At 32.1% G+C, this 15,015-nt stretch overlaps 1 protein-coding gene across 2 annotated transcripts; it reads left to right on the top strand.

The window, feature by feature from the left end:
- The first annotated feature begins 3,173 nt into the window (after positions 1-3,173).
- Positions 3,174-13,091, top strand: LOC108779916 (mitochondrial uncoupling protein 2). 2 transcript variants are annotated; one of them, XM_018547474.1, is made up of 6 exons: positions 3,174-3,192; positions 7,303-7,819; positions 8,101-8,222; positions 10,103-10,212; positions 11,782-11,997; positions 12,160-13,091. In XM_018547474.1, the coding sequence occupies exons 2-6, from the start codon at positions 7,700-7,702 to the stop codon at positions 12,543-12,545; spliced, it is 954 nt and encodes a 317-aa protein (XP_018402976.1). In that variant the 5' UTR covers positions 3,174-3,192; positions 7,303-7,699; the 3' UTR covers positions 12,546-13,091. The 2 variants fall into 2 exon arrangements, with proteins under 2 accessions (XP_018402976.1, XP_018402977.1); XM_018547475.1 differs by lacking the exon at positions 3,174-3,192 and having other exon boundaries at positions 7,115-7,819; positions 12,160-12,583; positions 12,715-13,091.
- Positions 13,092-15,015: the final 1,924 nt, after the last annotated feature.

Raw genomic sequence — 15,015 nt, 5'->3', positions numbered from 1 at the left:
TAATAAAATTGAACTTAAATATCGTTTATACAATACTTGTGCAATTTTATGTTATTATTTTGGAATTATTTTTACAGTAATTTATTTACATAACTGTTAGAAATTATACATTTGTAGATACAAATGTTTCTCTTCGAATATTTGAAGGAATTGTCAGCACTAATTTCTTGTGTAACACATAATCACAATATCTGAAAAAAATTCGTAATATATCGTAGAAATAATGACAAGCAAAAATCGACTTTGTGCACGCTGACTATAAATTCAATCGTTACAGATCAGTATTCATCAGAATTCAAGTCGATTCTTTATCATGAGAACAGTTTGGAACAGTTTTATCAGCAACTTAAGACATATTACTTAAAGTAATGTTGAAATAATAGTATCTATGAATACCGATCATAATATTGCTTAAAGAAATATACCAATTGACAAGTGTCAGATGGAAATAAAAATTTCATGAGTTTAATCCATTGTTTGTACGCTAGCATTTGTACGTCTTATCATATGAGAGGAATGCTTTGATTTGATGGACGTTTCGCTCCTGGTAGTACGATCATCCTCAGAATCGGTGTATGATTCCCGTTGTTCACTAACAACTCGACGTCTCCTCGAAGTGTTATCTCTTGTTACTATGTGATCGAATAACAAAATCGCTCTACCCAATAAAGTTAACAGGAACACGCCGATCATCGATAAGACATTCTGAATTATACTAAGTGCTCCGGTAGCGACGTACATAGCAATGGCCAGACACATGATGAGGACCGCGTGACGATAATTATCGCTATTCGCTGACACCTGAATCACTCGGCGACGACGAAAATCAATATGATATTTATTATGATATAATCTGCTAGATTCACGTGCGAGTTGTGTGTTTTGCAATCTACTTCACTTTTGAAAGATACGTGGGCAGTTTGACAAAAGTCAATAACTTTTTAAAAGGAGAATTATTTTGTTGAAAAATAAGTCAAATTTGAATTTAAAAAAAAATTAAATTAAAAGAAGTCACTGATTTATTAAATTCCCTCGTATGTGTTGCACGAAAATACAAATGCGTTTTCATACCTTTTCCAATATATTATGTGCAACTTTGAGTGGTAAGGCATTTGTATTCTCAATATAAGTATAAGCACATCAGAGCGAATATCCATGTAGGGGCTGTTTGGTGGCAAATTTGCTATCTATTAAGGGAAATTTAGAAACCACTCAGTTTGAAATGTTCGAATCCCGACAGTGCCAGGAGCGCCCTGAGATTTTTCTCGTGTTATATTGCTTACAACGTTTACACTTGGTTCAAAGATGTGTGTCAATAACGAGTGTGCATAACAGATGGCCAAAGCCCAAAGCAGCTGAAGCACGAGATTCATGTATATATGAATCATATAAGTATACTTGGATTACAAATGTATTACAAATGTGAGATAAAATCACATAGCTTCCTGAATGTTGGCAAAGTTTTCATTGAAATTGTTTCCTTTGATTTCCCTCTTTTCTTTAATCGATTTTCAGATATAAGTAATGGTAAAAAAAGTTGTGCAACGACAATACAACATTAATATCGAACTGTCATTAAGAATGACAAAATCCAGGAGTACCAGAGCAGCAAATTAATTATTTTTTCACGCGGGTGATCGGGCCAACTTTTTTTACACCTCTAACTTGGTTTCCAGGATGTGCTTAAGATAATTTTAAACATAACAATCAACATATGATACTTCTATTTTAGTAAAAAACTGATAATTAAATTCTCTTATTTATGAACAACTGAATAAATTTTTATTAAAGATTAAGTCTTTATTTTAATCTTTGAAGGACGTTTCAACGACAATTTTCTTTAAACATAACGACGTTCGTGAAATTCCACCATTGCGAAATAATTTTATCAAAAAGCAATAAATACTTAATAAGTTTCAAATGTCTTATTTTTTAATTTTATTTTTCAAAGAAAGAAAAAATTATTTTTGTAATTGTGTATTAATTGTTGATTAGATGTAAGAAAAACATTTGAAACTGAAATGAGAACAACTTAAAAAATCAATAAAAAATTATTGTTACACTGTAAAATAAAGTTAAAGATTACTTCAATATTTTTATTTGAATAATATTATTAGTTCGTATAAAAGTTTTTAGAAGAAAATAAATGGCAAACATTAATAAATTATTAATAAAAGATGTTGAAAAGTCAAAGTACAAGGAGTAGCGGTGTTACGTCGCTTTATATTACTAATCCAATCAACAGGAAAGTGGTTCTTGAATGAAAATATACAACTTGTTGCTGTCGTAAAGATATGTAATGTGTATATCTAACACGTATATGCTTTTAAAAGACTTAATTAACTAATTATTTATATTTGCTGATAAATTGTAAGTGGGACATATTTCACATTTATCTATCATAATAATTTACTTTATATATAGATATATTTTTTACGTTTAGCACGACAGATAAAGTTTATGTCTTTCGGAAGGTAAACGAATATTTGAAAAGCTTTAAAAACCGCTAATAAACACAAATATAATTACAAAAGTATAATTATTGTTAAAAATTATGTAATTCTGTATTTTTTTATTATCTGTCAAAACTAATATGATGCTATTACATAAGAATTTGTATTGCGCAACATTACGAGTATTACGCCATAAGTGTATTGTTTAAAGCTTTTAAAACGCAAGCTGACGGCGCGAAATGTCATTAGATATATTCAACTTTGTCGCATGAGTTGGAAATAAAATACGCGAGACGAATGATCCGCTTAATTTAATCGAGCTTTTTATGAGCATAATTTAACGTTTAGGGTAAGTAAAAACATTTTTCTTCCTCTTCTTCTTTTATCTTTTTTAATTAATGTGTTTCATATTTTTTCTCGTCTTTCTTCTTTTCGATACAAAGTCAATTTGCTATCAAACATTACTCTAATTTGATTCTCTCGATGACCCGTAAAGGGGTTGCGAATTTACCCTCGCGAAGAAGCCACCCGGCTGATCGCGACCGCCATTCACGCCATCGTGCTTCTAAATTATCGATTTCCGCAAGCTCAGCGTTCCTTGGTGGAAAATGACGCCATGAACGACTATCCATTGGGCGGCATAGACTTTGATCTTCCTCCATTGGTCGACGAACCGGTATAAACGGTGCTTTCTCGCGACTTCTTTCAGTTGTGTTGTTACTTACTTACTGTACACTTGGTAAGTAGTTTGTGATTTTTATTGTGTACTACTACTCTTGCTTGAATTTATTAATTCGTTAACACCACACAATCAAGCGGTATACATATATGCTGACTATTTTCATCTATTTGTATATTTCCATTTAGGGTTTAGTTTCCTCATCAATCCGAACAACCCCTTCACCCTTTGATTTGTTAATGTACTATATTAATAAGTCGTAAGTATGTTTCTAAATTTCATGTTCCTAGATAAAAGGGAAGATAAAATGTAATTATTATATTAAATCAGATTCTCTTGCTTAGACATGTGTGAAAAATGATAGAGGACACTTTGAGTACTTTTGTAAACATAGAAATATATATATCTACCTAAAACTTTGAAACTTAAGCAAAGTTATAATTTGACGCTATTATTTGTCCATTATTTCGACAACGAAACATTTACAATCTAATGTTCATATTATAAGATTATATGTTCTTCCTTTTTATTCAGGAATAACACGCTTACAAAATTTTGAAGTCTATTTATGACTCACCTTGTATAATATTATCCACTCTTTATTAAGAATACTATAATTGTATTACAGGAAATTATCCTTTTATTAGCAGGTATTTAGACAAATTCGTCGCGTTTTATTAACGCTTTTAAAACTAATTACGCCTTATGAGTCAATGACCAGATATTGATGTAACATGATTATGTTGCGACAACAGTATACTGTGTGTGTCTGGTACATATCCTACCTTTATTTTATCATGGGATTTAACCATTCGTTGAAAAATCAATAACTGCGCACACATTTGGATTATAAATGATATTCTACGATTATCATATCGAATCTATAAAACGCGATAGCTGATTGCATATAATACAAAAATCGATTTGCAATACAAATTTATTGTAGATGATTTTCTGCATAAATTAAAATATGCTTGATTGTTTAGGCCATATTTATTAGATGTTTCGATTAGATGTCAATATAACGAAAAATAAATAAAAAATTAAATAAAAAATAATTAAGAAATTATAAAAGAAACTTCTAAGAAACGCAGTCCCGATTTGATTAACTCGTCGTGATTTAATCCTCTGATTTTTTTTCTGAATGGCTAATAATGGCTATAAAATAAATCACACTTATTAGACACATATCTAATAAATGTGATTGAACGCTAATTACAATTAGCGTTCATCGATGTTATCAGTAATTAATGTACAAAAAAAAATCGAATTGATCTACGTTGCGAATCGCAACCAGAAGTTTTTCCCACGCGCTAGTCAGCATCGGTCCGCATAAAAACATGTTTGCGAGTCAGTGGCTTTGTGAGCAATTTAGCGAGATGCAAGTCGCGCTGGAATGTCCGAGGAGAAGATTCTACTTCGTGGATTCTATCCTCGAAGAGAAATAACGGAGAATTAGAAACGCTACATCTACGTTTTGCGATGCAGTGTGTCTGCACTACGTCGATTCCAAAACGCCCACTTCGCGATATTGTATAATAGGTACGGCAAATAAGCTGGTAGTACTTTCGCGTATGATTTTCATTTTACTTTGTTGTACATGACTCATGTCATCATCCATCGATCCCAATTCTCGCGACGACTTGAAGCGGAGAGTTCTTTGAAAAATAATGCATGAGAGCTCGAACTTGACCTATACCGAAATATCCATCCTGAACTGCGCCAAGCAATGATTCCAGAAAGAAGAATTAAACACGATTTTATGTGAATTGATATAGTTTCGAAATAATAAAAGAGAAAAAGAGACACGATCAAAAGTTTTGACATATTGAAAAAAATTTATACGTAGAAAAATATTATTCTATTGAAAAAATAATTAGAAAATGATAAGAAAATCAAATTTGTTTCAATTTAATAATCTTGATTGCAGTATTAAATTTTATTATTAGGATTCAAAATATATTTTGAATAAATTTAATATTCATAATGAATCTATAATATATTTGTAAATATTTGAACTTTTGAAATATTTGAAACAAATAGTTATTATTTAAATACAATATTTACTAAGCTTTTCTGTGTGTATACATACACACGTATGTTAATTATTATATAACGACGATAAAAATCATGTGTTAAAGAACAATGCCGATAATATCTCATTATTTTTTTTATATGTACATATCTATTCCGCGCTTTTCTATCAACGCGATAAGAAAAATCAATACAAACCTTTCATTTCACATCGACGTAGCAAGGATAAAAAAGTTCTCGAAGGCTATCTTGATTTCTTTAAAAGGATAATAACAAGCGAACAATTAACTCTTTATATGCAGTTGAAAAAATAATCTGATTTAATTTAATTTACGTTACAGTAACAAAATTAAATTATACAAAATTAAAATTATATATAAAAATTACGTATTGTATAAAAAATAAATTGACCTCGAAATAATTTATTAAATAATTTCTAGACTCGCAAAATTTTGTAAAATTTTATTTTTATTAAGTCAAATTTTTATCAAATCTTCCAAATTACAGATGAAAACATAAAGTTCAGTGACAGTTCGAATAAAATTCTCCCATCACTCACAATGATAAATGCATATGTGACGTTGCGGAGGCACGGCACCAACGTGACCGTCTTCGTCATGCAGTGACAATAATTCAACATGGACTTTGCACTGTGTTCTTTACGAGAATGGCGACGTTTGTCTTTCTCACAGTTTCTATTATTAAATTTCAAAACGCGCGAGCGCGTAGACTATTGGACTATGTACTGGAACTTTCAATTCGTCTATTGCATAATCAACTAGCTTAATAGGACTTGATCAATCAAGTAGCTCCCATATAACTCATTTACAAAAAAAGAGATAGAGTACTACTAATAGATAACGCCGAATGATGCTAGCACTTTCTGTCTCTTGAATTTACGTTTTAAAAAATGTGGAAGCTTGAAGTTTGCTGATGCGACCGTTTCCTCTATTGAGCGAATAATTACACGCGATGCACTCATTTCACCATATAATTGCTCGTTTAAACTCAATAACACGTCAACTAGTCATATCGATTGATATTCAATAAACGTTTTACAAAGCAAAGTAATCGGACAAAGTCTGCTGGATCACGCTTCATCGCGTTCTTTGAACCCTATCATTTATTTAGTCTACTCATTCAGATTTCAACATCTAAACAAAATATAAACATGCGATCGCTGGCATTGCGACTCCGATTACTTTTGCGACTTCTTGTGTATAGGTAAGCACAAACGATATTAAAGTGGCACAAATAATGAGACATATACTTATACGAAGAATATACGTGTCGTTTAAGCGTCAAGTTGATTAATTATTACAATCACAAATAAAGACGCCAATCCCCTAGCTTTTCTTCTCAGTGTTGGCAAGTCACCAAGCTGACCAAAGTTCCCTCCTCATCCACGACGGTCTATTTCGGTAAAAGACTCTTTCGGGGGCAGAAACGAGGATACGCCCGACACTTCTACATTATACGCTTCTACAGCACGATCGTGGGAAACCCGTCGTGAACGTAATTACGAGCCACGTGCCAAGTGATAACGACGCCGGTAGACGAATCTTGCCAGTTATTAATCGCGATTAGCCTTAAAGTATGTCATTACGATGGCTCGATACCTCCCCCTCCCTCTCCAAACATGCTAGGATTTCGTCGCGTGTGTGCGTGGTTCGTGATTATAATACAATATATTTACGCAAGAGTGGATTTTTTACGACGATTTAATAGTCGCGAAGACAAATCGCCCTGTTCAATGATCGTTGATCTTTGATAAATGCGCAATGGAATATGCTACCTTTGGTCACGACGCTATATACTCTTATACGCTTATCAGTATCACAATTTTGTAACTCTTAATGATAATTCGGTATATTGTTATTATACAACTCTTTTTTATATTTTTTTTTAATGTAAAGTATATAATATATCTGATAGCGTAGCTACAATTTAACGATACCAGTACAATCGCTTTATTTTGTGGAATTAGAATCGCACTGTATAGTACCGACTCTCTCGTAGGATAAAAGCAGCGGCTGTCAGCTTTAGCGGCGACAGTTGATCACGTTCGCATCGAGCTGATTGTTGTTTCTCGTGTCAGAATATTGTACGGCGTTCTTTTGCATTGTTTGTTCACAGGAGAATAGTATGTATAAAGAAGTTCACCATCAAGAAATTAAACACGAGTGCTCGCGATCGGGAGGACTCCACGCGTATCCCGATCACTTTAGGGAAACGTACCTTTAAGAGTACTAGTTGAATCCATGAACATCCGAAGGTTCCTGTCCTCTGGTAGGACTTTGTATATAGTGTACATAGGGTCGTTTGTCTAATAAGAAGAGATCCCGCTGGAAGGAAACGAGCGAGTTTTCAAGGGAGAAATTACTGTCACGCTGGAAAAAAATTAGCCAATTTATCCAAGAATCCTGCGCCATCCTTCACGAGGTATTCACGCTCACTTTTAACAGCACGCATCGGCAGTAATAAGAGGGAAAAGATCTTGGAAGAGAAAAAGAGTGGCCGAACAGCGGAAATCATGAAGCAAGGAATGTCGGACGACTTTTCACTTGGCGTAAAATTACTTACCGCGGGCACCGCGGCCTGCATAGCCGATTTAGCCACCTTTCCGTTGGACACCGCCAAAGTCAGGATGCAGGTGAGCAAAGTAATAATAATTGTACTTAAATTATATCCTTCGAAATAATCGTGTGTTATCTCGTTGCATCTTCTTCATTCACCGTTCTAGAAATCGAATTATTTCTTTCTCGATCAAAATGATATTTCAAGTTCGCAATAAGTGCTACATAAAATTGAAAGAAATATATATTATGCGAAAATTGCGCTCAAATAGAATCGTTTATATAATATTTTCGCAATTTTGCATTATTATTTAGAGAAATCCAATTATTTCTTTCACAGTCGAAATGATTTTTTAAGATCGCAGGGGAAGGCCAAGCTGTGCTGCTAGCGTCAGCGGAAGGATCAGTCTTTGCAGTAAGAACGAGCCAGCCAGGATTGTTCCAGACCATCGCAAACATCGTCAGATATGAAGGCGCAAGGTACGTTGTTCGTTATCCTAATAATAAATTTAAGAAACGGTGGTAGGTAGAACAATTTTATTTGCACTATTAACATTTGTACATAATACTATATATATACAGAATCTGTAAGTGCAGGACTTCCTCTTGCTTAAGACTGATAATTCAATTTAAAGCTTATAGAAAATATTTATAGAGCAATCGTTCGTTTATATAATAATTATTTTATGTTCAACTATCGCTCTCTTTGAAATAATAACATGCCGTACTTTTTTCGTGATACACATCAAACTATTAACCACAGATTTCTCGTTTCGACGTGTGCCAGATCGAGCTGTTTAATTTTTTTTTCCATCGATTATTAATTAAATTATACACGTAGAAATATGCTGAATATAAACAGTCTGTTAAAAATAAATTTAGAATACAATCTATTAAAGTGTAACTAAAATTTTTATATATAAGTAATCACAAATTATGTGTTTAATATTAAAATATCAAAGATACTTGTTTATATTCCTTTTTGTGTTTCAATGGTTTATTATAGTTATTTATTTATATTTATATCACATAGAAAAGCCTTGTTTAAGTATTGACGTATGACTAACTTAATTTATTTAAGTGCGTGTTTTTTATCCTGAAGTATTACAATATTATAATAAAGGAAGGATTTTAATGAAAAAATGTTTGCAGCTTATTGTATTTTTATTAAGATTTTGCTCGATATCTGACACATGTGCGTACAATAATTACTTGTTCTGAAAAACTTTCTAGACTCTTACAATTAATCTTCGAATAAGTATGATTTTTATTTCGTCCTCCAGTCAGATGCCATAGACAAGTGCTCACTCACGTACAGCAATTTGTGCGCAAGCAAAATAAATAGAGAAATGCAACTACCTTTCAAGGATTACGCATTATATCCTATGAAGGTCGAAATGCATAAAACGAAACAACTACAAGTTTAATGAGACTTATCAATGGTATTTCCTGTATCAATTCCTGTTTTACATTCTATTACTTTTACGGATTATTCTTTTATTTCTATTTTGCACGGTTGTCTTTCGCGTCTCTTTTTCCGCTATCGAAAAAATTAACCGAACCGTTCTGTTCCATTTCTTTTGTACAAAATTTTTGTAAATTTCCGATTAATTTGTACAATGAAAAGAATTCGTGACGATTACGTACAAAAAAGTGGAAACGTGATTCTTCGCGTAAACTTTTTTTGTATGGCGCATAAGTGTCACGAAATACTCGTATCTTACGATAGTTGTTTCTCCAATGAAGCTGCTTATAAAATTTCGAAAGACAACCTGCTTATCTTTATAAACTAAAAACCTTACACATCTCCTCTTTGTGATATATTTTTCTTAAGTTATCACGTAGTTTCTCTCTTTTCTTTCTCACTTTCTCTTTTTCATTTTATTTTACTTTGCCTATATATGTATATAGCATTAATTTACTTTCCCAATCGCCGGTGCCTTCTTCCTCTTTACAGTCGAGTTTTTTAAACGTGATACAACACGTTAAAATTCGCGGTCAACGTGACAATAATGCACGCTCTCTCTTGATTATTTCTTAGCTCTTCGATTACTTTTCTTTTCTCGCGCGTCTTTAAACTGTAAATTACTTCATTATCGAGAAATATTGACTAAAACACATTCAATATATAGGATATCTATACATTAAAAAAAAAAATGAGGTGTTGCGCGGATAGGAAAAAGGCAAAGAGAAAAAAAATGGAAACATTACGCAATAATTGCGTAAAAGAGCAAGTAATATTTAAAAAAAAAAAAAAGAGATATAGAGAGAGAGAGAGAGAAATGTGACCAAAAGATGCCCTGGAAACGAGTTTGAGGATGAATTGTGAGGGCGGTGTGCTTGAGCGAGGGTGGTTACAGGAGCCTGTACGGAGGTCTTTCCGCGGGACTCCAGAGACAGATGTGTTTCGCCAGCATACGGTTGGGCCTCTACGACAGCGTGAAGTCACTCTACGCTGGAATCTTCGACGGTACAGCCAACAAACTCCTAACTTTTGATAACATATCTCCTATAATATTCACGAGAGTATCCGCGCGCGTTACAATTTTATTAATTCCTTAAACACGTGTACTTATACATTCATATGTCTTACGTATACAATAAAACGCACGTTTTGTTATATTAAAAAACACGTAATATAAAAACATATCAGTATTAGACAGCATTTAATAAATTATAATTGTAAAATTATATTCGACATATATTTTTATATATTTAAAAATATTCTTTGATTAAATTCTTGCCAATTATTTTAATATTTTTAACACTGGAAGACATAAATACTAAAAAATAGACGTCAAGAATGACGGTCAATATCGAATATCTATTACTGAATGTTTACATTATATATAAGACACGCATATTTATATCGACACTCGCTTTATCACAGTGAAAACTCTCGTAAGCTTCACGCGCGGATACGTGAAACGTTCCTCGTTCTCATTTCTGTCGTTTTTGAAATTGAGAAAGGAGGAAAGAAGGAGTGAAAGAAAGCTAAGTATACGGTTATAAAATGGAAATGGGAGAGCTAAAAAATTGAATGTACAGCAAAAATGAGAATTTGAACATCTTTTATAAATCTTATTCCCTGCATTGAGTAATCGTGAGACTATTACATATTTTTGCATTTTATTTGCATTTGTAGAGAAGCTTTAATTTCTCAAAATACGGCATTTAAACCGTTATCTTTTTTGCACAGTTTTTAAATACATTTTCTGCAAGTATTTGCTTGAATGTAATAAACTAAAATAGCGTATCCAAGGTGTAGGTTTCTCTAAAATTTTGCTCAGTTTGTATAGTCTTGCGATTCAATCGCTATGTCTTACTCTTCTGATTTTTTGGTATCATCATGTTTGTGAATATATACATATATATTTTTACAGTTACTTTTAAAAGTTCTCGAAAACGTGTATAAAAATTAATTTGCAGAATTCTATGAATTATTTAAAGTTTGTTTGTATATACATCAGTATACATAATAATACATGTTCGAAAATATTTTGTTCCAGGTCTAAATAGCATTCAGTTCTGAATTTTTACATTTATCGGTTTAAATGTAAATTATATAATTTATATTAATCTAAAATAATCTATCGTATCAATTTAAATTTATTTTGTAAGCTGGATATCCAGACAAATATCAATAACTTTGTTAAAAAATAGGATTTAAATGAATTTATACGTAAATTTTATAATCTCGATTGTAAAATATAATTTTCAATTTGTACTGGTTTTCAGTGTTATAACAGAAAAATTAATTGATATGTTTTTATTTTATCTTGATATAATCAACAAATTAATTTTTATTTTTGCTTGCGGTAACACATCATCGGTCCTCGATAACAATTTATTATTTATTATCAATATCAAATTGTAAAACGCTTGTTTACGCTTGTAAATTATACTGATCGTAATTAGTGAACTTAAGTAAGAGGTAAAAAGTGATCAACGCATAACTTGCGTCAATTTTATTTCGCTTCTTAATTTTTAAATTATTTGTCAAAGACTAGTTCTTCATCGTGCGTTTTTATTTCAACAGGTAACAATAAGAGTGGTACATCGATGAACATTGGCGTACGTGTTGCCGCGGGAATCACAACGGGCGCTTTGGCAGTGATGATCGCTCAGCCGACCGACGTCGTTAAAATCCGCATGCAGGCTGGAAATAATGGGCGATCATCGGTAAGGTATAGCTCCACTCTGCAGGCATACAAGAGTATCGCTAGTGGAGAAGGCGCGAAAGGTCTTTGGAAAGGTGAGTCTTCCCGTAGAGTAGAAATATTCTCAATTCTATAAACTTCTTTTATTATTTATAGAATTTTTTAATAATTGCACAAGAAGTAGATAAGACAAAATAAGACGTTTTTTTTTTATTATCGTAAGAAGTAATTCGAGTTCTCTATTTCATCGCACGTAGGAACTATGCCGAATGTCTCGCGGAATGCTATCGTGAACGTGGCGGAGATAGTTTGTTACGACATCATCAAAGATCTCATCCTGGCTAGCGGTTATCTTCGTGACGGAATACCGTGTCACTTGAGCGCTGCGACGGCCGCAGGACTTTGCACCACCCTAGCCGCAAGTCCCGTGGACGTTGTAAAGACGCGTTACATGAACAGCGCCGCTGGAGAGTACAAGGGCGCGATAGACTGCGCTATCAAGACCTTCGTCCAGGAAGGTCCCACCGCGTTCTATAAAGGCTTCGTGCCGAGTTTCTCGCGTCTGGTATCCTGGAACATCGTACTCTGGGTGACCTATGAGCAGATGAAGTTACACATGAAGAAGCTATATGGCGTCGAGTGAAGTCCTCGATTACAAAACCCGATTATTCTGCTAAACCGGTGCGAAGATCCATTGTAACTTCTTGTGTTACCTTATCAAAATTCATACTTCCGTAGAAGATTAGCGTTTGTTTGGATAAACCATGTGAATCAAACGTAGGTAGACTAAAAGCTTAATATTGTAATTTCAGAAGATGTAATTTCAGCCAATGATAATGAATATCCTCTTATCACTGCTTCTTTATTGCTCGCTTTCTTATAAATGCAAGCGTGCGCATATCGGTGTTTGCCGAATCATTCAACGATAAGAGATTAATCGCAGATCAACAAAAATTATTTACACCGTTGGAAATAATGAATAATAAGGGAGCTATAATCTCATGCGGTTTATTTCAGTTTTTATGTAAATGTACACATGCGCACTTACACCAAATAGTTAAAAATAATTAAAAACAAGAGGATCGTTTAACAATTTGTATTGCGCCAGAAAGCTTTATATATTTATAATAAGGTTAGGCTATTTTAAGATGAATTATACACAGATTACACAAATTATTAACGCGCCAAACAGACAATAATTATTAAAATTCATTCCAATGTTTTTACTTAAATCTCTTTTTATATTAGAGTCTCTTGAAAAACTGTGATCACGAAATAACGAATCTTCTTTTTAACGTCATTTTAATTAAATGATTATTTATCAATATAGCGTGTAATTTTTTGCATACAATATAATCTCGATTCAATCTGTAATTTATCCTACTACAGAGCACAATCATAAATTAACAATTTTTTAAACATTACATTAATATATATGAAGAAAAAAATTATCTTTATTTCTTTCATTTATCAATAAAGACAAACTAAATTAATTTAGTCAAATGAATATTTTTTTCTTAGTGTATGAATAATTTGGTCTGCGAGGAGCATTAAGAACCTTTCTAATAAAAAAGGAATTATATATTATAAAGATATTTGTTATTTATGATAAAATACAATCATTGCCAATTCTTATATAAAATAATGATATGATATGAGATACATCCGTGCGATATATCCCTATTGTCGTATTTCAATGATAAAAACTATTCGGTTTTAAAATAATATATGTGCGTACAAGTGTACGTACAAGTACATGACTGATAATACTTAATTGAATACAACATGTTTCTATCAAGAATTACATTTTTCTAAAAATTTACTTGGAATAATAAAGAATGAAATAATTTGGTTTAATATTAATACAAGCAATCCAAGTAGCACAGCAGCATCTCCAAAGCGCTAAAAAAAGTGTGCTATTTAGGAATATCCTCATGAATTCTGCAATATAAAATTCTATAAGATGTCAGATGTAAATCGTTTGTCTTCAGAATTTAGACAAAAAATATTAATATATTAGTACTATATATTGCGTTGTTATATTTATATTTAATTACTATAAAAGTAGTACTATGTAATATAAATAATCATTTATTCTGACATCATTTAACACATTACGTATTCCGCATATTATTATAAATCATCTTATTAATTTTCTAAATTTCTTCATTAATTATCGTCCGGATTATTGTGCAGTACATGTCACTGCATGCATACTAGACTAGAAATGTCTATATTAAAAAGCGCAATGTAATAATAGCCGAAAAATACGAAACTTGCAATTAACGTTATATTGATACGCATGTAAAGATCTCATCGAAAACTTAGCGTAATCCGTGGAACACAAATAATTGCTTCAGGAAGTCTTAGGGCGAGACCTTACAAACTTACAGGGAATCACAAACTCATTAATATTTATTTCCTATATTTATATAATTATATTTTATGCGTACAAAGTATAGAGCGAGGTACCGTGTCAGGGAATGATACAGTTCCCTTATTTTTGATATCTAAATTTGTTTTGTCTTAGAGACAATTCAAATTTTCCAAAAATGTAAAACTTTCTAGATGTCATTGTTTTATCACTGTTTAGGTCTTAGATGATGATTTTGTGATATAATTTCAACTTTCAAGAATTTTATTTTCAAATTGAAGAATCATACGCGTTTGTGCACATTTTCAATTATTGCAAATTTGGTTATTGTAAATTTCACAGCACAACTGATTAATTATCGTGACGCTTCAGTTAGTTAACGTCGACAAACATACGCGGCCGTACTTGAGTAATGTTTACATATTAAACCACGTATTAAATAATCTATATCTCGTTTATCAACGTTACAAAATATTGATATTCAAAATATGTACAAATAAACTTTACGATATGTAGATAGTATTTTCATAGAGAACAGCTTTACCTAAATGTTTATCGGTTTTAAATAAATATTGTTTGGAATATTTCTCTTCGTGAAGTATTGTTTTATACTCTACTATAATATATTTTATTCAGAATAGAAATTTTTATATTAAATTTTAAATTTAGAAGTGCACGAGAGTAAATATTTGAAATAAATTTTGTTGCTAAAGTAGCTGCTTCGATATTCGACTAAGGT

The sequence above is a fragment of the Cyphomyrmex costatus genome, unplaced genomic scaffold (assembly GCF_001594065.2).
Source record: "Cyphomyrmex costatus isolate MS0001 unplaced genomic scaffold, Ccosl1.0 scaffold639, whole genome shotgun sequence".
Taxonomy (NCBI): domain Eukaryota; kingdom Metazoa; phylum Arthropoda; class Insecta; order Hymenoptera; family Formicidae; genus Cyphomyrmex; species Cyphomyrmex costatus.
Note: the sequence above shows the minus strand (reverse complement) of the source record. Positions and strands in the feature narration are given on the sequence as shown.